The following is a 26,569-nucleotide window of genomic DNA, read 5'->3' as shown; positions in this document are numbered from 1 at the left end:
ACATACTACAGTAACACAAATGTACAGTGTATGCATACATACATCAGAATACACCACACTGAAGCCTGACGGCAGGACACTGACCCAACATTCATACTCTGTACAGACAGATGCACCACCAGTCAGTTGCAGACCTTAAAAAAAAAACATGTACAGCAAGAACAACCTCTGACTTTATTTTTGTTTTGAGTTTTTATTTATTTTGTACATAACATTAGCTCTGTGCAGTTGATGGTTTAAAAATGAATCTAAGGTCTCCCTAACTGACAAAAAAAAGGCTGACAAACCTAGGTGTGCGATATCTGAACACTTTTAGATACAGATCAACACACGTCATTTTAAAAGTTGTGAAAAGGCATTTGGTTGGATGCATAAACACTATCATTAAACAACATCCAGCGTACTGCTGTCAGCGAAAAAAAGAAAGAAAAAAAAACACATCCAACCAAACCCCCTCTGTAGAGCGACCTTATCTCTTCTTAAACTTTTACACCCATACTGACACCTACAAAATCCAAATACATTCCCCACAAATGCAGTGTCAGTCATTTTATAAAGCACAAAGTTAAGGCACAATGAGGTTCTCTGCTGCAGGTAGTGTGCACCAGCCTTATAACATTTGTTTATGCATCAATTGTACGCTTTGCTGCAAATACTGCACCCTGTGATCAACTACACTGCATCTTCCAAACACACAAGAGGAAAGATAGAAAGGGACGAGTTCAATGACAGCAGCCAGATGAACCCAGTAGCAATTCTGGAGTAAGAATCTACTCGAAACATCTCACGAGCAACTGGACATCACAGATGACGTGTTGAAAGACCACATGGAACAGAAGGACGGGGAACTGCATCAGAAAACAACAGCAATACACCATAACTGCCTTCCCTGACCTCCAAGGATTTAAAGACTTGCTCTCTTGTCTCGGTCCAGTTCCCCCCCTCCAGAATGAAACACACTGAACAGAAAGCAAGAAGCAGCTTCTTAAGTCCACAATGAACCATCACATCTATTTCGATTTCTTACCATCGCAGGCCCTCCCATCAAGATAAACTGTATACCTGACCATGGAATATGAGCCCAAGAACACAAGTCCAAAACAGGCTTCTTTGGAATATTTGATCAAGAAGTGATATTGCATGGTCTCAGCGGAGGGAACTAAATTGAAACGCTCTCTGTGAGGCAAATGGCAGTTGAAAAGTCGACAAAAAAAATAAAATCTTACGCAACGCATTACGAGTGTTATTGTTCTCATGTACCAGCAGAGGTCTGCGGAGACAAATGTCAATGTCATCCGGTCACCAATCATAAACAAATAAACATAGCTGCTAGAGATAATACAAAATATATAGAACCATGGAATACAATGGAATATAGTCTGGCTGGGAGGATGTCAGTGAATACTGAGCGAGATACATGTATGGTTAGAGATGGGACAAGCACAGCACCAGTGTGCTGATGACAGCTGTCAATCACCAGTATTTTTCCTCTCGTGACACCAGGCCCGGGTGCTTTTCATCAGGTCATCAACCTCTCAAACACCTGTCAAGCCTAGAACAATCTTAGTCAATACATCTGCCTCCATCTCTGAAGAATGGATGCTAACAGTGTTACTATTTTCTTGGCAAGAAACAAAGAGAGCTTATGTGATTTTTCGCATTCTATACAGACAAATTCAGCCTCCACCATTCATACAGCATATATTTACAGTACCCCCAAATAAGTGTTTGTGCATGCCTTCCTTGTTTGACTAAAACTACAAAAAAAAAAGGATTACATCATCGAAAGAAAAAACATCTGTAAGAAATAAACATCCACATTTTATGTTACAATTCAAAGCTTAAATAAAGGCATACTTTTACCAGCACATGCAGCTATGGAGAGACCCTCCCACTCCATTGAGTGTCAGGAGGGGAAGGGACGTTTCATAAAAACAAGGGGATAAGAGAGCACGCAATACAGAGAGAGGTGCATCTCTCTCATATATATACCTTTTTAAATATGAACATTAGAACTGGAAGCCACATCTCCTTAGATCCATAGAGTTTCTGTATTATAAAAAGAGATCTAAATTGTGTCCACTGCACCAGAGAGAAGGTGAGGTGAGGGGGAGAAGGGGCAGGAGAGGAGAGCAGAGCAGAGGGTTTCTCTCAGTGAAGCTCCAGCCAGTCAGTCTCCCCTTCAAGAGCACACCTGGGGGTCTGGAGGGGCCCTCAGGGGTCACCCTGACAACCTTCAAACGGCCAGGAGCCCCGTAGCTTTTGGCTGGCTTGTGCCGAGAGGAGCGGCCCCCTTCGCACATCCGCGCTTTCCCTGTCTGACTGCCACAGCCAGAGCTATCGCGTCTGCTGCCGAGAATAGTGGCAGGTGTGCAGAGGAGAGCGGGGTGAGGGCGGCTGGGAGACTGGAAAGGGGGAGACTATAAAGGGAGAGAAAGAGGGAGAGTGGGGATGGGGGGGGGGGAGGTGATGGAGGCCGCAGGGTTCCTCAGGAGAAGCTCAGGGAGTTGGCTGTGCTGGTGCGGTGGCGGAGGCCTGACATGGTGTCCATGTGGCTGCTGGAGGGTTTGAGCGGCGTGGTGCAGCTCACCGCCTGCGGGAAGCGCTGGTGGTAACGATCGAGCCGCAGGTACTTCACCGTCACCAGCTTACCTGCAACACACACAGGGGGACTTCAAACACTAACACTTACACTTGCACACACACACTAAGTGATCCAAAAGCATCTCACTCTTTCCCTACTTACATGATTCCTTTTTCATTGCACCTGATTAAACTACAAACTGCACAGGAAATGCAAACTGACCATTTTCTGGCATGGTAATAACAGAGCTCTCTATATTTTGCTTCCCATTTGTCCCCTGTCTGAATGTGAGAAGACAAAAGGAGCCCATATTCAGCTTGAGGCCTTACCGTCGAACCACGAGCCGTGCAGCGCCTTGAAAGCCTTGCCAGAGTGTTCTGCTGAGAGGCACTTCACGTAGACACAGCCCTGGACAGGATGAGACGGACACACAGAATAGTTCAATTATATGGTGACTAAAACAGTGTTTCCATTTGACCCAATACTGAAATCAATCTTGGTGTGGCCATTTCCTTGGTTAAATATAAAAGTACACAGGCCTTACACAAACTATCAAGTCCAACTTCTCATGATACTCATTGAGAACGCCTTTCAAAAACTGAGAGAAAGCATTAATGATCTTAGTGGCGGCTGGTGTTCATCCCTGTCAGAAACTCATACATGACATGAGGGGGCAGTGGCGGCCCCTGAAAAAATTCTCAGGGGGGGCGCGATTTTTTTGATAATGATTAAGGCGACCCATTCAGTAGGTACATTAAGTTATCCGATTTACTCATACAGCAATACCTTTTTGTCCACTATTGGCAGCAACCAACAGTAATATCTCCCCTCTTTTTACATAGCTAGAGTAGCAAGATACAAGTGGAACGCTATGGAAGAAAGTTACATTCAGGAGCCTTCATAAGCAAACATGATGTGGCTCCACATTAAATGATCCCACTTTTTCATTATCCACACGTCTCAAATGTTGTATGATGTAACATAGCTGAACAGGACACATGATATGTCCACTAACAACATAAAGAAGGGGGCAACATACGTCGAAACCAACGATATTTATTGACTGATCTTGAAAGTATTGGCTTACAAAGTCAAAATAGGTCATCACATAAAAAATTATTCAAAGTTAGTTCACACTGTGAAACCTATGAAAAGTGACAGTGGTATAGAAATACAGACCGCGTTAGCCACTTCACGACTGCGATTTTCTTTTGTTCCAATTTCCCTCCCTTTGTAGAAAACTGTTGAATGGATACTTTTGGTCTAGGAAGTCCTTATTGTTTTTTTGGTCAATTTATCTTCATTATTACGCTGACTAAAAAGAAGTTTCTGTCAAAGAGCGTATGGAGTTGTTGTGCTGAACAGGTGCCATCTTAACATGCCTTTGTCGAAGCTGTGTGACGTCCTCATTGGCTTTTATCGGCTTTTGCGTCGCTTACTTATGACTAGACTTGGAGGGGCTAGCCCTTCGGAAGCCATAGAGAATGCATTGAGAGTCTGTTTTGTGAAAAAAACGCATTTAACATGGGAGTCAATGGGAGAGGTCTGGGGCGATTTTCATTTCTCCCAAGATCGCACTGAAGGGGCGGGGCCATTTGAAGTGACTCTATGCTTACTGAATGACTGTTACCTGATTTGACAATGACATACAGAGGCATATCAGACGGTCTAGTGGTCGAATCCGACAGAAAAAAAATATGAAATTTACATTAACATGTAGTCGTGCAATTGAATTTATACATCAGGATTTTTTTTTCTTCCTTTTCCCATAGGGAGTGCGTCGCCCCAATCGCCCTTATGTACGGGCCGCCACTGTGAGGGGGGACATTTCTCAGAGCTAGAAAATGCGACCTACCTCTCGGGAATTTTTGTCGACGGCAATGTGTACAATTCCTTCATTGTCGCTGCATTTCTCGAGAATGGCTTCGTGGATGGCCAGGTGCCAGTTCTCCCCCACCTCCCTGGGATAACAAAAGGAAAAGGGACATCCAAAATGAGCATTGAATGCACTGCCATCAACATCGTTCTATATCACCACCATGCCCAGTGCAGTAACGACACCGTAATGGATGATCTGTGAGCATGTGTTGAGTTGAGGCAGGAGTCACTCACATTACAGGGTCAAACATGTTGCGGATCTTCAGACACGGTGTTAAACTGTTGGGCGGCGAGTTCCTCTTGTCCAGTGGGAATGCTGAAATAGGACACCAAATCAGACGAGAAATTAATGAACTGTATCCCAGTCACATTCAGTTACTTGGCCCCAAAATCTAAATTATGCAGCACAAAGGTCGCACAAAGTTCGTAATGGGCGATTTAAGAGGGCCAAAGGGTATAGTATGGCTCATCATCGGGCAAAGCACGGTCTCTGGGTAAGAATTCTTAACATTGGCAGCATTATAAGGTCATTTTACATCCAGCAGACCCAATATCAATCATATTAAAGGTATGATGTCCCACGGTCACCTTCATCAATCTTACGAGCGTTGTAAAGATAAATTGGTCATGTTATGTACTCCGTGCACACAGATACTTTTCTGTGAATTTCCTTCCAAAATGCTTGTACTGTGCACTACACGGAAGAACACACTGAGTGCTACTCAACACTGCCTGGGCCCAATGGTGCTGCACTGCAATTTGTTACCAAGCGCATTCTTTCCCATTCCAATGTTACAGGGCAAGTTACGTGCGGATTCTGTTCCTACTGACTGTGAATGTGTCAGTGGAGAAGAGGATCAGCCACAGTAATGTGCAGGATATCTCATCAGATTATAGCCATGACATCTGCTTTGGAAACCTGAAATCTCATTTTGGCCTACTCCCTCCAAAAACAAACATGTAGGAAATAAATCTACAATGAATATTACCCTGATGGAACCTTTTTGAACTAATAAAGTTTAGTTAATCTCAGAAAGGGTATTTGAACTGTACCATGAGCATGCCATAAACCAGATAGCCTGGATCAGTAACCGCCTGTACAGAGACCCTTAACATGAATATTGGAAGCCCCTTAACTGCACTGTCTTTTGGGAGACAGGTCTGGGATACCTAGACTTTTTTTAAACAGGAAACTGGACTGCACTTCTCGGTGTGGTCAGTACCTTTGCCTTGCCACACTCTGGGGGGCATCATGGACATCTTGTCGCAGGACAGGGAGGGCTGCAGCCACCTCCAGACCTCGCGGTCGGCTCCGTCCATCCTCTGGGTCTCGGTGCGGATGCGTGACTCGTTGGCCGCCAGGAACTTCACAGCTCTGTCCCACACTTTCTTCATCTTCTTCCTGTGGCAACACACACACACACACACACACACACACCACACACAGCTAGTTATCCAGTGACCAAGGGTCAGACAAAGACACAAACCCATAAAATGACTCAACAGTGTTTCACGGTGAAGCAGCGAAACACACATTCAGCATCCATCATCTCGTCACTACTTCAACATGTAAGAGCTAAAGCTCCATACATCCATCCCTCCCTCCCTCCCTCCCTCCATCCCTCCATCCCTCCATCCATTTATGAGAGCAATGTACCTGTCCTGTGGCTGAACCAGTGCGTCTCGCACGTGTGGGATAGGCAGGTAGGGCTGCAAGTCCTTATTCTCCTGACAGGCCTCACTATGGCTCCGCAGAACATCTGCATAAACGCACGCGCAGACACACACACACACACACACACACACACACACACAAAAACAACAAATCACTCAAATATGGCAGCATAACAGCAGTTCAGTCCAAGACCAGAGTATTGTGCCTTCTGTCCTATGAGACAGAGGTCAGGGGGCTTCTACTGTGGCATACCAATGATTCTCTCCACCATGTCGTACATCTGCCTGCTCTCCTCCTCCTCTCTCCTCCAGCGGTACTTCATGTAGCTCAAAAGGCCCCAGACAATCCCTATCCCTGCGCACACACGCACACACAATCACACACACACACACACACACACACACACACACACACACACACACAACCAGAACAAGAACCATGAATATATCTAATACATAAGAAGTAAGAAAGAGAGTACAATTAGGTTACAATGAGGTCTTGGTACAATGGTTTAATGTGAGATCATTAGGATGGAGCATTCTTACTGATGAGCATAACCCATGACCCTCATGAGAGAACAGCATACCTGCGAAGATGAGGAGCACCCGGAGGATGACTGTGAAGAAAGCCCTTCGGAACCGGCACAGGAAGGACATCTTGGGGTGGGTGGACTCCAGACGGCTTATCTCGGACACTTCCGTCACATCCTCCTCGGGGACAGCTCCGATCAACCTGAGCGAGCGGCGGGACAAGACACAGACTCTTTAGGCGGCTCCTCACAGGACCTCACAGCCATTAGAAGATAAAGCCGAGCACAAGGCGCCTGCCACAGTCTACTGCAGCCTGTAACAAAGTGGCCCGGGATTCAAGGCTCCTTTCTTTCCTAGCATCAACACTAATCATATTAGCATAGCCCAGACAATAATCTGCAGCTAGACTTGGCTCTTAACAATTCATTTAATTACATTCGAATGCACTTATATTTTACCTCTCATATAATTGTGCCAATTGGCACTATCTGCTTTTCCCACATGAAAGTCACAAAAACAGACACATAGGTGAAACTTACTGTATTCCCACATCCTCTCCAGTCCGAATAATCCACTCCAAAGCACTGGCTACAAATTCTTCATAGCCTGCATTCTGTAGCTATAGGAGAATAGAAAGCCATTTACAGATTGATTAGACACCAAGGTTCTGCCCTAAAGATACCAGACAGCATTTTTGTTATGGGAAGATTTTTGAAAGAGAGGTTTACAGCTTTGTGACCCCAGACAAAGTACACTGTATGCTTAATGCAGAACAGCAAACAACACAGAGTCAAATGATAACCCGAACAGCCATACGGACTAACATGGCCTTAGCATTACTATCTATGTGTGTGGTGTGGGTGTGGGGAACAAACACAAAACAAACCTTTAAATACTCTGCAGCATCGCTCATGGACATGCTCCTGTTTGACACATTCTGCTGGTCTCCACAGTCATGGTCACCTGTTGGATGAAAGGGGTGTGGTTGTTTAGAGATGGAACCAGTTTTTAGGAACTATACAATAGAACGTTATCAACAGGAGAAAAAAAATAGGTTGTCAAGGGGAGCTTACCTGCAACAATGGCAAGGTGATCATGTAGGTGAAGCAGCAGTTTAAGGATTAAGTCTTTTTCTTGGTTGTTCTGTGGGATTGAAGATGGAGGATTTAATTTCACTACAGAGATCTGACAGTATTGTCAAAAAAGTCTGCATTCTGATTGGATAGTGCTTTGCAGCACATACAAACAAAAGAGGAATCTTCAAACCACACTTACATAAGTTTCATCAAAAGCTGTGCCAAACGGGTGGTTCCGAACTGCAAAACAAAGGCGACAGAAACGCTGATCAAACATTCATGTTTTCAGAGGCTGCTTTAAAGAGTCTGGCTCCACTTAAAGGGTTACATCATGTCAAAAGACAAGCATCTTTCCCAACGCTGCTGCTTTGAGTGGGAGTGACTACTGTGCAGCAGACGGTCGCCTCACACTTGAGTCACTGTCTGAACATGGAGATCACTCCTCCGGCTGGATCCGGCCCAAGCTGAGCTGGGTTACACTGTGCATCATGCCTCGACCACAGACACAGACAGAGCGTCTGCCCCGCACCGGCAAGCAGCACTGACACTGACAACTGAGCACCGCTGACATGAGTATCGGCGGCAGCATGCAACAAGCCGTCCATATGGAGCACTTCACGCTTTTCATCCGACAAACTTAAAGTCTTGTGACTAAAATTTGCATACAGTTTACATATATCCTTAATGTTTAATAAGTGATATGGTCTGCCGCTTTGCACAGAGCCAGTGTTATAACCCAACAGTCTGGCTAGACAACTATACACTATGCCTAGGCCTGCAAGTTGTCTCAAAACAGATTACATTGGAGAACAGGTGAGGAAGTGTAACATTAAACTTCCTTATCCTGTAATAACACTTGCGGTGCGAGTATGTGTGTGTGTGTGCACGTGTGTGTCTGTCTAAGAGGCTGGAGGCAGGCAGACAGCCAGGGAAAATGCTGGTCACTCTCTCGCTTTCAGTTAAACGAGCCCAGGCCCATCCACTCCTGGCGTCTTAGGAGAACCAAACAACTAGGCCACTCTAGCTCGTCTGTGACCTAGATGTCTGCCACTCACGCCTTAGTCGTAACCCTCTCACTAGGAAATCCTCCCAGCACGCCACTTGCACAGGCCAGGCTAACTGTGCCATCCAACTGCATGGTGGGAGGCCTGAGGAGAGGCAACAGGTGCGAGCCCTATCTATGGCAACCTTATCGAGAGTCAAAAATGAGAACAAACGAAGCACGTCTGTTTGCAGACAGATGTATTACAACGCCGCAAATAGTGCACACTTAAACTGCTCATGCGTGCTTCTACTCTAGCTAACTGGATCATAATGATAAGATCAGGTGTAACAACAGCTATACACTCAAAGTCAAATGCTAGCTAAAGGAACTTGCACCTCACTGAAGTAAATATGTTTGTTGTACTATCAGCCTGCTTTTTAAGGGCCTGGAGGGAGGAACGTAAGGCATTAGCACCTGCCAGGTGAGGTTACTCCAACTCCTCCCCACCCCACCACATGGATGGGGGTCATGTCCACCATGGACTTGAAAGGGGAAGCATATGGTACAGCATTTGCCACTTTTTAGTAGCATACTTTCAATGGCTTTAGTTCCAGGAACCAGGCCAAACACGAAGGTTGTGGTCAGTTTGAAAGGTCAGAGCTATCTAAATCAAGATAAGTGTTTGAGGAGAATTTCAGTTTCTGCCCACACCACCATCATCTGAGAGGATGTGACAGACAGGGTGACACACCACATACCTGGTGTGCCATTCTGGCATTCCAACTTGACTCATATTATTCGAATAAACGAATGCCATAGCAACCACAACTATGAACACGCATCAGATTGCAGCCTAAATATTGCAGATCCAAACAAGTGAGCATACGTGTTGTAGTTTAATAGTAAGAGACACAACTGAAACTGGACTTAAGCATTAGGTTCGAACTATAAAATACACATCTGAAAACACTGATACCATTACAAACAAGTGAAACAAAAGGCATTTAGGTATACTTACTGACAAGATCCACCTCTGAGGCGCTAGACCCTCTCATGCGCAGGTACATGAGGCCGAGCAGCACGAAAAACAGACAGGCAGCAATCAGAAGAAACATGGAAAGGTAGTGAGCACTGAAGCCGCCGTTTGGTGAAACCTCTTCCCTTTTAAATTGTTGCAGAAGCTCGTCTTCCGGAACAGACAGTTTCTGTTTGTGGGTCGCCTGGCTGTATGCATGATTCGAGCCCGTGTGGTTTGAATGGTTGAGCCGGTAGGTGCCAGAGAGGCTGTTGTGGGAGGAATACCTTGGTTTAAGCCCGATTGTAAATCTGCTGCTGCTGGTATCTCCGCTATCAATATGATTTTTGAGATATGCGGATGGACTGCTGTTACTTCCCTCCCCTACGCTTTCGTCCATGATTCCAGAGCCGTATACCGACCTTCTGGGATGGTGACGGCTGAGCAGGCCACCGCTTAGGACAGACTCTCCAACGCCCGTGGTTTCGTCGTCGTTCTCCTCCCCCCGCGCCCTGTCTAGACTGCTAGCGTCTGAAGTGTCATTTACTCGAATTCCGACTGCCATTTTTCTCTGACCGCTTAGAGACCCCCTGAAAGTTTTGTAAGGAGAATGTGTGGCTTTCGTATGACTTCGTGTTGAAGTAAGCCGGGGTTCTCGTTGACGCTCTTTCTCTGTGCCCCCCTCCTCTTTCTCCTCATCCGAATCCGAGTAATCCCCGGGAAGCTTGCTGGTATGCAATGTATAAGACGCCCTGCTGCCGTTCAGAGCCCGTGTGTCCCTCTCTATCTCCTCCTCGTATTCGTCGTCTTCATCGGGTTCACCGTAAGCTCCCCCGTCTGTCTCAGTGGGTAGGCAGCGAGCGCTTGATGATTTGTCTCGATCACCCCACCAAGGAGATCCGGCGCCGCTTCTCAGACTATCTAGAAGCGCGGGCGAGGAGTTGTTCACACCGACTCCTGGACTCCTGCGAACGCCAGTGGGTGTTCCTGAAGGCCTTGTCTGCTGGCGCTGCGAGCCTGAGCCTCGGTCTCTCCTAGTGCTGCTATGGTTTGGGCCTTCTTTTTTCTGAGGGACCTCGGCGTCCGATTCATCGGAGCTAAATCCCAAAACGAACTTCCCACCCCCGCTAGTACGCTTTTCGTTCAGGGTCGGGCGCCCGCCGGTGCTCCGGCTTGTGCTCAGGTGCGTGACGTCATTGCTGGCTGGCCTGGCTTTGGGTCCCGAAGCTCCCGCCGCTGTGTTGCTGCTATTACCACTGCCGCCGCTGTTGTTGTTGATGCTGCCGCTGTTTCGCGTTTTCGCGAATCTAGACCCTCGCTGTTGTTGCTCTTCACGTAGTTTCTTGAGTTTTTTCAAGTAAACGGGCCGCGTGTTCTCTGTGATCGGGCCTGGGAAGAATCCAAAGAGCTTTAACTCAGAGAAAAGCTCCTCATCCGTTAACTGTGCAGACGCCATCTTAGCTCGAAACTCACACAGAAAGCTGTGGAGGAAGTGACGTAGATGGAGCAAACCCAGACCGTAAACTTGAAGAAAAAAGTTCTTCACTGAACTTCTACAGCGCAGCCGATTGTCTGCTGATGAACAGGCTAACCACCTGCCCAATTATATTGCAGGATTTGATCGTATTTGACACTTACCGGTTGGGTTGCAAAATTCAGTGTCTACACGCAACAGATTTATTTGGATAAAGTCTGAAGATTTAGGTTAAATGCATAGACTTTTCAATTCGCTTATCTTAATGGCATTAGGCCATCGTACAGCAGTGTATTTTTCATTATTAATCATGTCACATCAATAACTGAATCCCTCTATTAGTCTACATAAATACTAAAATCATATGCATACATAAAAGAGATCACTTTCATCCCTGACGATAGGTAGTCTATGATAGAGGAAAATACGTCTTTGTCACACGTACTAGATATAGGCTAACGCTTCTTATGATAATGTATGCCTATAAAGCCATCAGACGCTCACATACACTGTGAGATAAATTAAGTTGTTCTTTAGCCTTTCTTAAATCTATGAAAATAAAGTGATATGTTTGCCAAATTGTGTGTGGACTCGATGTATAACTAGCCTACATTTCATTTCATTATAGGCTTTATATCGTGGTGTGTTCTAGGGCTATAGGCTAGGCTACTGTTTTCTTTCTTTTCTTGAAACAAATGAGAATTTGGCGACAGACTTTGTCATGACATCAAATTATTCGTCAAAAGTGCTACAATGTAGTTGGCTGAAGCCTTAATTCATGGCCTCCTGTTTGTTCATTTTGCGCCACCTTGTGGAAGACAATCGGTCCTACAGAGCGCGGTTGAATACAAGTAGCTTGCGACGCAGTTCAGGCATTTCATTCTGTCAATCCAGGACCAGAGGCATTCAGTTGTAAGGACACGAGGAAAAGACCCAGGCAGAGACATCGACCATTTATAGCGCAATTTAGAGTAACCTGCGCAAAATGGCTTCAAGGACACCTGCTTTACTATTCCGCCTAAAGGCGAGCTTTGTTCTACTTTTGGGAAGTTTGTTAACCGAAGCTGCCCAAGAGCAAGGAAGTTTGTACATGTGGATCGATGCAAACCAGGCTAGGACACTAATTGGTAAATGGCGAAAGCAAAGCAATTAACTGTATCATATACTTTTGAACGTTAAGTAGCCTTCTCTTCACTGCAATTTTTTTAATTATTATTATTAACCTGGCATATTCTGCATTTTATGATTGTTTTAAACCGACTACAGCATATCTCCTACCTTGTATTCGTAATTCAAATGTGTCAAACATGCCTCTGAAGTTGTTTAATGATTCTTCAGGTTTTGAAGAGGACATTTTAATTGTGTCAGAGGCAAAAATGGCCCCATTCACTCACGACTTCAAAAAAGCTCAGCAGCGGATGCCCGCAATTCCTGTCAATATACACCACGTGAACTTCACCTGGCAAGCAACAGGGCAGGTACTGTATGATTTTAGCGGCACCTTTTATATAGAAAGAACTTTTAGCACACATTATTTTCACGAGTTTTTAACACGAGCGTGATATCATGACTTTTCATTGGTAGTTTAATACATGAACCAAAGACTTGACCATGGCAAAAATGAAAAGCATATCAAATGGTGAAATAGAAGATGTAGCCTAATAAAGCTGCTGCCATTAGACTGTAGCCTAAGTGGCAAATTTGTATGTTAGTCTGTCCTACCGACAGTCGTTCTTGGCAACTGCTGTGAGTTGATAGAGCCTACAACATCCGAAAACATGAAGGTCTGTAAACAGATGTAACCTAATTTTTCACTTGCAATGTATAGAAGCTGGGTTCACAGAGATGTCGTGTACCTCTCAGGGCTTATGTTTCAGTAGCAGAGTATTTTTCAGGTCTTCACAGTTTGAGACTGTCCAAAAATGTAGTTTAATCCTTTTTAATTTTGTAATTCCCATCTCTTGCGGTATTTGACATCTTGGTGTGGTAGACCTGCGTCTAAGGATCAAAGCGAAAAGCTGCCGAGATCCCGCCTCTGCGGGCATGTGCCAAACATCTGGCCCATCTGCGCATCGAAAACATTGGTCAAATTCTCAGACGCGTGCCAGAAGCTTCGCTTTATTGGAAGGGGAAAGTTCCATTTGGGATCAGTTTGTGTGTTGTTATTGCTTGTTGATAATCTGTGTTATTACTAACAGCTTTGGGAATGGAAGTGGCAAACATACGTTACTAAGGCCTACGGTCCGTCTTTTTCTGCCGATCTCCTTTTAAAGCATGCAGTGACCATAACAAGTAGCCTAATTTGACATTTGCCAAAGTTTTTGGGCGCATAATTGCAACTGTAACGCACTACTTTATTACAAATTTTACTATTATGCTTCGTACTAAAAATGATTAGGTTGCATCAAATTCCAATGCAAAGTTTTATATACAATATAAGGAAGCTTCAAAATGTTTTGCTTGACATTCACAGAGAAATTGTGTAATGTAATTTTGCTGCACATCTGCTTTAAGGGAATCTTTAAGTTTAAGAACTCCATCCACCTCGTTGTGGTTGTCTTCCTCCCACAGGGTTTCTGTGTTTTTGTTGTGGTTGTTATTGTTGTGAAAACTATGGGGATAGTGCCCCTAATGAATGATGTGAATGAACATTTTAGAATCCACAAGTTGCATGTCAACTAGGTGCATGAGAGAAAGAGAGAGAGAGACCTTGCTTTTCCTGGGCCCTGTTGCCCCCACACTTCAAAGCAAGCCGCCCAGGCTTAAGAACAAAGGCTTCAGGCATAAAAGGCTGGCCGCCAGTTATCTGTGTTGGTTATTAGCATTCAGCTGCAGGATTAGCATGGCTCTCCACACGGGCTGTGTACTTTTTCCTTCATCAAACGTTGCGCTGCTTTTACACAGTGAAATTGGGAGAAAGGAGAAATCACTGTGTCTCCTCCAGAGCCTTTCATCTCCCTTTGTGTGTTTTGCAGTGTCATCCCAGTTATTTGACAAGTGTGTAATTTTCAAAGACTTGAGGACATCATTTAGAGTGGAAAGACTTATGGTATGGCAGTAGATTAACTTTTTTCACTATCACACAAATCTCTTACACAGAAGTGGAATGGCCTCTTCATTTAAAACTCTATACAAGATTGGAGAATGTACTTTTTCAGGAGATATTTTCAGTTTGTTCACACAATGAGAAGAAACACCTTACACTGATCAAGAGCTGAGAGGGGGCGTGTGTGCTTTTGTGAATTTGAGTTTGTGACTCTTTTGGGGAAGTTGGTATTCATCATTACATTGGTACTATTCACAATTGATAACGGTAGTGCTGATTAGGGTTTCTCAGGAATCTGTAAAGAAAGAGAACAATGGTCTATGAATATGCTTCAACTGTGATTATCCAGAGGTTTTGTGGTACCACTGACAATTGTTATTCTGGACCACTTTGCATTATTAGAGTATTTGAAGAGCTTTCTAAATTAACAAAAGCCCTGTGTTATGCTTTTTTATAGGCAGAGTACTTTTATGAGTTCCAGACCCTTCGCTCTCTGGATAAAGACATCATGGATGACCCAATAGTCAATGTTCCTTTGCTTGGCTCAGTGGCCCACAAGGCCTCAGGTTGGCATACTGAACATACAAACACCTGAATCTCCTATGATAACAATTAATTATATGTTGTGTGTTAATACAAAAAAAAAAATCAGATTTTGCTAGTATTTTTACATGTTTACGCATGTTCTGTCCAACCGGTTTATAAAATACTTTATCAGAATAACCCATAAGAGACGGTTTTTTTCTCGGAGACTATAGCCAATTAACTCCTTCTCTGAGTGTGCTCACTGTATTCTGTGCTGTTAACTGTACTTTTCAAAGAAACATTGTTTAGAGATGAGGTTGCTTATATGATGCTTTTAGGATGATTTTAATATAATGTATTAATTGAAAAACTGTTCTGTGATCAGTGGTTCAGGTGGGTTTTCCCTGCCGAGGTGATCAGGATGGTGTAGCAGCCTTTGAAGTCACCATTCTGATCATGGATGGTGGTGGCAACATCATCCTAAGGACCCCACAGAATGCCATCTTTTTCAAGACCTGCCAGAGAGGTGAGCTTCCAAAATACTTTGGGTGTTGCGTGTGTGTGGGGCTGTGATTGTGGTCAGGACGCTGTCTGGCTGTCTCCAAACAACGACAAGTCCAAAAAGGGACTGGACCCCCTGCTCCAATTGTAAGATACCCAAGAGTATACATTTACTGTGTCTCCAAAACCCAAGTGCCATACCTCATACACACATCTGAATTGAAAAGGCCTCTTTGCGAGGGGTGTTGTCTACCAATGTCTCATTCTTATTGTGAAGACTTCATTGCCCTTTAGGTTTAAGTATAGTATGCTAAAATTAGGAGCTATGATGATGAATGATGAAAGTACTAGTTTAAATGGTAGCAGGAACAAGGGAAACCTTAGGACCCAGTTTGATGACAGACAATTGCTGTGGTCTGTGGCCCAAAATACAATGACATGCTCAGGGTAACAACTCCTCCCATCTGCTGCTACTCATCGTGCCGACAGTTCATTTAGAGAGCCACGCCTCAGTGGTTTGACAATTGGAATTCAAGAAAAAACACACCAATGAAGCGCCAAAGTCCCAAGGCAATGTGATTGTGATGATATGAGTGGAAATAATTATGCATCTTAGTGAGTCTAGTTTGCTTTAATAAGCACTTCTCTGAAAGAGTGCTTGAAGTAGACAGAAGTCTAAAGAGCAGGCACACCATTTCATAATGAGAATGACGAGAGAGAGAGACTGAGTGAGTGGAAGAGAGAGATATTGAGTGAGTGAGTGAGTGAATGGACGACTGAATGAGTGAATGATGTGGCATGTTTGGCACTCCTGGTTCCTCGCAGAGGCCATTACTGGTTAATGATGTCATGTGAACTTTGCCAGCTGCAACTTTAGAAGTGAGAGAACCCTACTCTCCACACACACCCTTCATTCTCTGCGCCCCCCTCCAGCCCAGCCCCCCACATCCTCTCTCCATCCCAGATCAAATGATCCATCTGGCCCCAGCCAGTTAGTGGAGAGGAAGCAACATCTTTCAGGGTGACAGCTGAGGATTGCCTTAGAAAAACGTTTGGGGAGCAGCGGTCACATGGAATTCCTCTCAAGTCTCCTTATTGTAATTGTAGGCAAGAACGTAGTCATTAGCAGTGCTATGGTTTTCAAGTCAAACTCTTTTGACATACTATAGGCCTGTATTACTGTGATTAGAGAAGAATGGTGTGCATAGACAAGAATTTGAAGTTGAATAAATATTTGTTATAGGATGAACAAAAGCAAATAATGCTTCAGTGGAACCTGAAGCAACCAGACAGGATGTGTTTTGTAAGTGGATGAGACAAAGGCAGTGTTTTATAAAAGACTAGACGGCCTGTGTTTCCGAGACGGAAGGACCGCTGCCAGATTCCCCAGGGCAACCTGGTCAACAGTTGTGGATCTCTGAGTCATTGCTTTTGTTGGTAGAATGAGAGGAATTTGGGCAAAACCAGGTCTGCCAGGTGCTCTTCTGTCTCTGAATCTAGACTGTTGTGACTGACATGGTTTGACTTTGGACATAATACGAGTTAAATAGCCCGTAACATTCAACAGACATCTTACAGATATCTTAATTCGGCCAGTCACACCAACCTATCCCTTTTAACAACCTTGCTAGAAACACGTATTTAACACCCAGCAGAGGCTATCTCTCTTTTGTCTCTGTAATTCAAAGACATTGCCACACTGTATTTAACCGATGATGGAGGGCTCTTTTAAGATGGCAACAGACAAGTAAATATTTACCATGCGTCTCTCTCTGTTCCCCCCTCATCTGCAGCAAAGTGTCCTGGTGGGTGTCGCAACGGAGGCTTCTGCAATGAAAGGCACGTCTGTGAATGCCAAGATGGTTTCTATGGACCGCACTGTGAGAAAGGTACCGCTTTAGTCCCATGGTCTTTCAGGTCCAATGATGAAGGGCAAGTCTAGCCTTGTAAAAATGCCCTGACAAAGCCAGCATAAGACGGGAACAAGACCACTTTTCTCTGCTCATTCGATATGACTAATATTCTCTACATGTAAAAAGCGCATTAGTTTGTGGTTTAAAGTGTGTATAAAGGTTACAGCAGTGGGAACTCTGTCTTGCCTGCAAGCCACATATCAGCAGGCATTGTAAATTACATAGTAGTGTACAGCCCAATGCATGCAAGCCTTGGAAAAAAAGAGGGCATATGCATTTTGAAAGTTTTCCAAGTTGAAAAAAGTAATACCCAGCAGGTTGTGTGGCACAAACATATGCTTTTCATCTATTTCCAGCTTTGTAAAGTGGTTTCAGAGAGCCTTCCAGAAGAACCGAAATGCTTTTAATTTCCTTTATGTGCTCATTTAATGCACACAGTTCCAGCACTCAGGCTCAGGTCCAGGGATATCTATCCCGACATTCAAGTGGAACAGCATTTCTCAGTTATCCATCCTGTATAATTCCCTTTTCCATTTTTTGTATCAAACCAGAGCATGAATAGTTATCTGAAATGAAAATGACACCCTTATTTAGTTGTTCCATTTCTCATGCTGTAAGTTAGTACGCTGATCTCTGGCTGTGTATATCAGAGGAAAAGTAATGAATGTTTTGAGTATGTTAATGTGTATGTGTATGTGAATGACTCAAAGAAGAAAACACACTTCGATCTCTGTTGCCTCCTACAGGATATGCAGAAGTCTGGGTGAATTGGTAACATTCGAGGCAGCAGTGATTTTCATCCAATGATGATGTGAGTCACTGTACTCTCATCCTGCTCCGTGCTCTCTCTCTCTCGCTCTCTCTCTCTCTCTCTCTCCATCAGCCCTGTGTTCCCCAAGATGCCTCAACGGAGGCCTGTGCATGAGCCCTGGTGTGTGCATATGCCCCCCCGGCTACTATGGTGCGAGCTGTGACAAAGGTACATGTCAACACGGGTGAATATCTACACACACAGTTCATGTTGCCCGATGCGAAACTTAAACCAGTCGTGGGCTCTTTGTTTGTAGCTAACTGCAGCACCACCTGCCTGAATGGGGGGACCTGCTTTCACCCTGGAAAGTGCATTTGCCCTGCAGGCTATGAGGGAAGTCGTTGTGAAAACAGTGAGTATATTCCCACCCCACACACACACACACACAAACACACACACCTGGGTTACATGTGGTACATCAATACTCTATCTGTCACCATCCTTCCACAGCCAACTGCAGTCATACTTGCACTCTTTGGAGAGACAGGGGAGGCTTGATCAGGTGAACCTGGGGATGGGCTGCTTTTCCTGGAGAGGAGGGGGTTTGGTGTGTGTGTGGGGGGGGGGGGGATTGTCTACAGATGACATCACCACCCATATAACACCCTGTGCCCAGTTTCCCAAATAAACCCAAAATGTGTTCTCACTCTCATGCCAACAGCCCAGGCCACCCTGTGTTTAAGTCAGTGACGTGATGCAGACTCAGCGCTAGGCTTGTTTTTTTTTCTTCCTCGGTAGGTAATTGCAACTGGATCCACTTTGGCTCCCTGTTGACAATGCATTAACAATATGGATTCAGATGCCACCTTAGGACATCTTATTGCCAAGGAGTGTACACTTGTATGTTTTAACGGAGCATGTGTCATGACTAATAAAACAACAGTTCATTAGATGCTGTGATTAACACGGGTCTAGAAGTTTGTTTGGATTGTTGTAAAGCTGAGTTCCTCACCCAAAGCTCCTGTGGCTGGGTCCTGTCAGAGTGCCCCAAACCTACATCCAAATTGCATCCTGCTGTGTGTCTCCAACACAGGATGTTTTCACTCTCATGAGTTTAAAGTTCAAATTATGGTATATACCCGTAATATGTGTAATCTTATCTGATGCCAGAGGACTGCTGGAAAAGAAAACACAGCAATATCAAAAAACCTCTTTGATATATTTACACGAACACCAAAGCCTGTTAATGCCCTCTGTTCGTTTATCGTATCATGTTCAGCTCCTGTCAAAACTGGCTTTGAGGTAAAGCAGTAACAGTTATGGTCCCTTAGACGTGTTTCTTTTAAAAGCATCCCCTATTGTCTCTTTCCACGGATATGGGTTTCAGTGATACGTAGAAGAACAAAGGAGCCATTGAAATTTCAGATGGTCTTGATCAAATATGCAGGCGTAACAGGATCCCAGGGCGTTTAAAAAAGATCAATCCGCTCACGGTCAAACTCAAGCGCATTGTTTCCTCCTCACACATCTGCAGTCGTTTGTCTCTGCCTCTCTTCATGCCGACTGGTACACTGATTTCCGCTTCGACTGGCCTACGTGAAGAGTCGGATACAGAGCTCTTCTGTGTGATACTCACTAGAATTCAACAAATATACCAGATTTTTTATCAGCAACTGTGGATGAAATGGTGTTTATGTGAACTTCCATCAAAGAGCAGATTCACGTTCACTCTCAATGTCTGTCTGACAGCCTTTTTTCACCCACTTGTGTCCAGGTAAATGTCACCAGCAGTGCAAAAATGGAGGCAAGTGTATGGGAAAGAACAAGTGTAAATGTAACAAAGGATTCCATGGTGATCTTTGCTCCACAGGTAAGACATTAGACCTGGCTTATACATTTCATATATACAGTACGTACAAACGTACATGCATATTATATACACACTTACTCACACACACACATACGTATTCATTTGTATTAATGTCATTATGTCATGTATGGATGAGTGAACAATAGAACAGCCAATGGGGTTCTGGTATTGGTAGTGCTTCTCTGAACTCTGTTGGAATAACACAATAGAAGTCCAGCATGTCTTGGCCCATATGAGACTAAACAATGTGTCTCTCTGTATGTCCATGTCTGTGTGTGTGTGTATGTGTGTGTGTGTGTGTGTGTGTGTGTGCAGCTGTCTGTGAGCCCAGCTGTGGAGCACACGGGACCTGTGCGGAGCCCAACAGGTGCCAGTGTAAGGAAGGCTGGCACGGACGTCACTGCAACAAGAGTGAGCAGGAAACCCAATCACACCACAAAGAGTTTCTCCAAACCTTGCGATTTTTTCCCAAGCATGTGTAAACGGATGAGCACATATAATCCACTGTAATATTATATCCAACCATGGCCTTCATTCAGAACCTAAATGGCACCAGCTTAAGTGGATGTGGTAACGGATGATTTAAAAAACCAAAGTGAAATGATTAGACAGCGTTTTTCAATTGCAAACAATTTATTGGAGAGGCCATATGACATGAAACTAAAGGCAAAGGCACTGCAAATTACAAATGTCTTTCTGTGCAAAAGCAGTGACACTAAACACAATCAGGCAAAGATAAACTAGATGTTTTTCAGAATTTTTAATTTCAGACAAGAAAATATGCCAGATTCCTTGTGCTACTGGTTGGGGACTTTCCATAGCGGCCAGACCTCTCACTGACACAAGCAAGTACTCATACCCAACAACATAGCCTGAGCATTATAACAACAGGGTGCACTACAACCCTCATACTTAAAGGGAAACTTCTGGATTATTTAAACCTTGGCCCTATTTTCCCATCTTTTTGGGTTCAAATATTTAGGAGGGACGAAAACGATCGAAATCGGTACATGGAGCGGTTGTTGTAAGCATTGTCACGTCATCCATAAGCTTGGACAGGAGGTAGCTGGGTGCCAAGCTGCAGATATACAGATAGACACAGCCCAAAGGTCCTGGTAAATTGAGAAAGTTCTGGTGTTCATATGTCATTTAATAACCATTTATAACCATCATGCAGTTAGTCTTACTGGAATTCACAGGTGTGCTCAAATCTGTTTCAATGATCACAGGTTTTTCTAACTTGTGTGTCAGTGATCATCACTGGTGAATTCACTTCTGTTGCATTAAGTTTTCTTCTTTGAGGCCTGCATTTTCAACATTGTCTTTCTAGACTATGTGTTTTTGGATTGTTCATAAGAGGAAATATTCAACTTAGAACTACTTAGAACCCACTTCTGTTGTAAACCGTAAGTGGACCTGGCTTGTCCATGGTTGTTCTAGGAAGCCTAATTTCAGATTTATCTCCTACTTTTCTGACCACTTTTTCCTTCCTCAGGATACCGAGGTGGTGCAGCCAACAGTCACCGACCATCCAACCCCAAGATGAGGCCGCATGTGGTCTCAACCAAGGAAGCCAAGGACACCACTGATGCTGGTCAGCCTGCTGAGAGCAATTATGTAGTATGAGAATTTCAACTTGGTGCTACTGAGGTCCATGCCACACACACACACACACACACTCACACACACACTCACACACACACACACACACACTCACACACACACTCACACACACACTCACACACACAGACACACACACACACACACACAGAGAGTGACACACATACACACACACACACCCTCACACTCCTTGAAACAGCCGCGCCCATTGTAAGGATTCACCATTACCATGGTGATGCCAGTCTGAGTCATAGGCACCCTGTGGGATGTTGGACTACTGCCTCTTACCATAAACCATGCAGAGGGCCAGTCTTTCATCTCGCTCTCTACGCTTTCCCCCTTCATTTATGGTAAATCCATCTGAAAAGAGTTAGGACATTCCCGTGCAGGTGCTGCTTTGAGACTAGTAGGGAGTTTCCTCGGGGCCTCCAAACACAGCTTGTACTGGGCGAAAGCTAAGTAGGACTTACTCACTGCTGCTATTTTCTGTGTCTTCATCCCTTGTGATGTTTGTTTCCCTTGAGTCCGTTTTCGGTAGAGTTCGGAAGTGAATACGGAGCCAGTGGAACATATTACATTTCAAAAGCATTCCTTGGCGAAGACTTTTTGTCGAGTGATCATAACAATAACAACTGACTGTGTATGACTGAGAGGTCTATGTCTTCAGAAGCTCTGTTTACCTTTCTTTCGAAGAGTGTCAGAGATGGGATAGAATGGTGCAAACTTACATTTGAAGATTAAACAAAAACAAAAAAGCCCTGCAGAAATTGAATCCATTCCTTGAATGACTGACTTACAGTAGTCCCTCTTTCTGTGTCCTTAAGCCTTTTCACCTAGTATTTAAATACTTTTAAGAGAAGCGACAAACATACATGCAGGAGTGAAGAATTAAGTAACCTGTTGCTATTACAAAGCTACTTTGGCAGCCAGTAGTCATTACATCCTACTGGGTGAAGCTGATTGGATTTCTGTAATCTATCTTAGAAACCTCAACTCACATAGACACCAGTCACTTACACTGGCAAACACTGATTACGCAACCGCCTTCATTTTTGGTTAAAATACTGTAGCTTGTTAAGTCTATATTTGTCCAGTCAATATTCAGAGTATTTATCTTTTCATATAATTTTATGTGAAACTGAAATATATCTTGATAGTTACATATTAGAGGACAGTGAAGAAGTACTTTGCTTACATTATAGTTTCAGATCATAAACTTGTAGTACACAAATCTTAACATTTTATATTTTCATTTCACTGTAATTAATGTATAATTGAAATAAATGATTGTTAATGCTAATGTTGCCTGTGTGTTATTTCTCTGATCACAATGTGAAGTCCATGCAGGATAGCCATGTCTATTATTAGGTGCATTCCCCAGTGGAGGAATTCATTCAGTAAATGATAGAGAAGGAGTGGCTGCAGATGATCAAATATCAACTAGTAACACTAAAGGGAACCCATCTAATATGGTGATGTGTTTCAAGTGTTGTGTTCAAGGGTGTGTTTCTCAGGCCTTCAACATGCATATCTTATTTCCTAATAAAGAATGCTGTTTAAAAGCATAGGTTTGCTCAGATGGTGAAATATAATATAGTATTTGGTCAGTGCCATCCAAAAGGTAGACATGCATAAGAACTATGCGCTGAAAGTGAAGTGCAGGGATTTAGTCTTGGTCGAAAAGGTGCAATGTTATCAAATGAATGTTTCATGTTATAGTCGGTTTGTAAGTATTTCAGGAGCTTACAGTCCAAATTATGTGATGTAGCAGTTGGGTACATTCTGTGTTTTCCTCTTTTATCAGCCTATCCTAGTTTAACCCGTTTAACTGGGTTTCCTCTAGCTATTATGTTTCATACATTATGTGCAACTATAAGTGTACCTGCAGTATGATACTGTGATCCCATAATAAGTGTACCTGCAGTATGATACTGTGATCCCATCTCATTTACACAGTTGGCTAGAGCAAAGCAAGGATGCAGCTAATGGCACCAGTCCAAAAAGCAAATACACAGTTTGGTCCACCACACAACACAACAGACTGTGTTATTTTGCATCAGTGAATATTATAATAAGAACAATATTCATTTTACCAGCTTGTGGTTTAGTAGTTACTACTTTCTGCTTTCTAGTCTCCAAGACATGTATGCATTTTCAAATCACTGCCAAACCCTACTCTTCATAGGGTGCAGATGGATGACGTCAGCGCTTTCTTTCATTGAAGCTTGTTTTGTCATTTTTTCCAGAGGCCATAGAGACAATAAAAAAGGCGGGTCAGGTTTTACAACTGTGCTGCTCCTGACAGAAGTATGAATGACTGTGGTGGGTCTAGTTCTGTCTGCTGGCAGTGAAGAAAGGGAGCCCTATGGTCCTCTAATGCCTCCATACACACAGAGATGGCTCACCTACAATACTGGCACACACACCCTATATATGTGTGTGTGTGGACGTGTCTGCATCAGTTTCTCCACAACGGCCAACATTTAATTCATTACAGATAGATGGAGCAGTAAACATACTGTATATGTAAAATTAGGAGATGCACAGGAATTTAAATGTTTTAATTTGGTTTTCATTTTCAGCATGCTGTTACATGTTACAATAACTTTTTCACTTCAGAGGCAACCTTGGAGCATCTGCACATATCTGAGGCATCATGCATCAAAATGTGTCTCACATGCTTCTGATCCTGAATCGAAAGTTCTCAATTCTCTGGATTTCTCACAAGGTAAATGATCAGCCTGTTGGCCACCAAGAGCATGGCTGGGACACTTGCAGCCAGATACCCTGTTTTCTGAACTGCCTTGCAGAAAGATCACTTTTTTCCCCTTCTAAAAAGTGGTCTTTTTTTAACATTAGTCACTGGGTAGGAATGTTCTTACGCAAGTACTGACTCCCTGAAGTGGTTAAGTTTAACCACCTGCTGTTCCTAATGAACATGTCTTCTGATTCATATAGGCCGCGTGGGTTTCAGGCTCCACCATCTTCCGGCTGTGGCGGTAACACTACCTGACAATTACTGCCCTGCCTCACGGGCTCCACTGGGTCAGCAGCCAAATGGGGCTCTTCACTGTGTTTCACTAGGATATGTTTCAGGGGGAGGCCAATCTTAGATAATTCCTGCCTTATTATTATTCCTCTTAAAAGACCCCCATGTTTGGATAAGGGGTAGGTATTTCCTGCTGGAAATGGTTGGTATAAAGTATCATTAGCTGTACTGAAATAAAACAGAATAAAGCCCATTTGATTCTGCCCAGTTTCATTGGATGCTAAGCAGCATCGGTGCATGCTAACCATGGCACTATTAGGTCCTATCATTCTTAGGTATGTTGACATTCAACTTGACACCACAGAAAAAAAAAATACAGACCAATTCATGAAAGTATAGTCTGTTTCAAGCGTCTGTGTCGTTTCCTTGGAAAGGGTGAAGGAAAGAGAACTGAACAGACAAGTCTGTGATCTCTCACGTTATAGCAATTAACCTCAGGCTGACACCAGGGCCCTGCAATCAGCCATGCTTCTGCACAGCAGACTCACACACACACACACATTGAGACGACAGGCGCAAATAAACAGACACCCAGTGGATTATTTGTTCTGCTCAGCAGCATGTAAAGCAGCAGCCAGCCTGCCTGGCAGTCCTGCTCTGGGGTGGGTGGGGTGGGGGGGGGGAGTCACCCTGCCCCATTGGGTCACTCTTCACGGGGGAAATCAAACAATAACAAAAACACATGCAGGAATTTGAAATATGCACTGACAAATGGGAATAGTGGTAACAGAAGAAATGCTGTGAATGTGGAGTTTAGGTTTCATCTCTCTTGACTTCTTGTTCACACGAGCAGAACACCTCGCAGTTATACTGTTACTGTGGAAAGTAACAGCAAAGCAGCATATGCTGCCTACCTCTGACTATCTCAACACCTGTGATATGGAGACATTTCAAGCAAAGAAAGCGTTTGTTTGGAAACCCTGAAAAATCTGATGTGTAGGATGATGCCCCTCCACACCTCCTCTCTCTATCTCCCTCTCATTCTCTTTCTCAGTCTCGCTCTAAACAGCATTGTGCAAGCTGGCATTCTGTTCTTCTTCCTCTCTGAGTGTGGAGGCAGGGGTAATCCACCATTGTAACAACGCATTTTCTGCCCTCCTAATCAAAAGCTGGGAGGTGGTGCAAGAGGCTTGGCTCTTTTGCAGTGGGCCACTTTCAGCCTCTTAGGGGGGGAAAAGAAGAGCCAGCACTAGAACAACCAATGACCCCCCCCCCCCCCCCCCCCCTCTCGTGTGTGTGGAGAATGGCTATGCCAACAAAGGCCCTGGGCTGAGCACGCCTTAGTGAGCATCCCATTCTTGGTCCTGTGAAGGAGCAGGGCAGGAGACAGGGCAGCAGAAAAGCAAGACATCAAAGGCCTCGCCGCAGAATGGGCTGTCTTATCTAGAAGCAGCCTCAGCGCCTCTGCTATACATAATCACCCTGTGGACAATCAGCCAGAGTGAAGGTAGCCTACTGTAAATGCAGTCGTGGTGAGATGAGCCCCACTGAAGGTAGCCTACTGTAAATGCAGTCGTGGTGAGATGAGCCCCACTGAAGGTAGCCTACTGTAAATGCAGTCGTGGTGAGATGTAAACTCAAACCAGGGAAGTCCTGCTCTGGCTGCTCGCTGAACTTTAGTTGCTGCCTCAGGAGTAAAAAGTATGACCCCAACAGCTCCCAGTTGGGTGTGTGCACAGGAATGATGTGTCGGGAGGCTTTTATCACTGCTAATGGTCTTAACAGCGGCGCTGTGTCAGCCCTGATGGGATATGGAAACACATCTTAGAAGCTGTCCTTTTCAATGAACAGACCACCATTAAAGCACCTCTAAAAACAACAAACGCTTGTCCTGAGATGCATAAACGCAGACAGATAAGTGAAGAGGAGGGAAATGGTGAATGCACAGCCCCTCACTCCCCTTGGAGCCTTCCCTTTCCTTCCCCAGATGCCAAGCTGACTAAAGAGGCTCAAACCTCCCACATTATCCACTGAGATCTGCCAACTCCCATCAGAGAGCAGCCCGCTGCGCCGTCACACAGCACGGAAAATATGTCCAAGATAGGTCTGGCAAATTAAAAAAGGAAATAAAAAAGCA

The 26,569-nt window shown here is 44.2% G+C and overlaps 2 protein-coding genes across 2 annotated transcripts; one reads left to right on the top strand and one right to left on the bottom strand.

Annotated features, from left to right (window-relative positions):
• Window positions 1-90: 90 nt before the first annotated feature.
• On the bottom strand, window positions 91-11,199 carry lemd3 (LEM domain containing 3; the record flags this gene model as incomplete). Its single annotated transcript, XM_080850826.1, has 13 exons — window positions 91-2,652; window positions 2,914-2,992; window positions 4,440-4,545; window positions 4,697-4,778; window positions 5,686-5,864; window positions 6,120-6,222; window positions 6,390-6,491; window positions 6,724-6,869; window positions 7,207-7,286; window positions 7,554-7,630; window positions 7,741-7,810; window positions 7,943-7,983; window positions 9,747-11,199. 13 exons carry the CDS (start codon window positions 11,197-11,199, stop codon window positions 2,489-2,491), a joined length of 2,682 nt encoding a protein of 893 aa, XP_080706952.1. The 3' UTR covers window positions 91-2,488.
• A 1,003-nt stretch (window positions 11,200-12,202) lies between these two features.
• Window positions 12,203-21,449, top strand: wif1 (wnt inhibitory factor 1; the record flags this gene model as incomplete). The annotated part of the gene is made up of 10 exons (XM_080851453.1): window positions 12,203-12,344; window positions 12,556-12,695; window positions 14,721-14,829; window positions 15,174-15,314; window positions 17,083-17,178; window positions 18,086-18,181; window positions 18,270-18,365; window positions 19,728-19,823; window positions 20,139-20,234; window positions 21,319-21,449. The coding sequence occupies 10 exons, from the start codon at window positions 12,203-12,205 to the stop codon at window positions 21,447-21,449; spliced, it is 1,143 nt and encodes a 380-aa protein (XP_080707579.1).
• Between the last annotated feature and the right edge of the window lie 5,120 nt (window positions 21,450-26,569).

Source organism: Sprattus sprattus, assembly GCF_963457725.1.
Source record: "Sprattus sprattus genome assembly, chromosome: 14".
NCBI lineage: Eukaryota > Metazoa > Chordata > Actinopteri > Clupeiformes > Clupeidae > Sprattus > Sprattus sprattus.
This window is presented reverse-complemented; position numbering and strand designations above follow the sequence as displayed.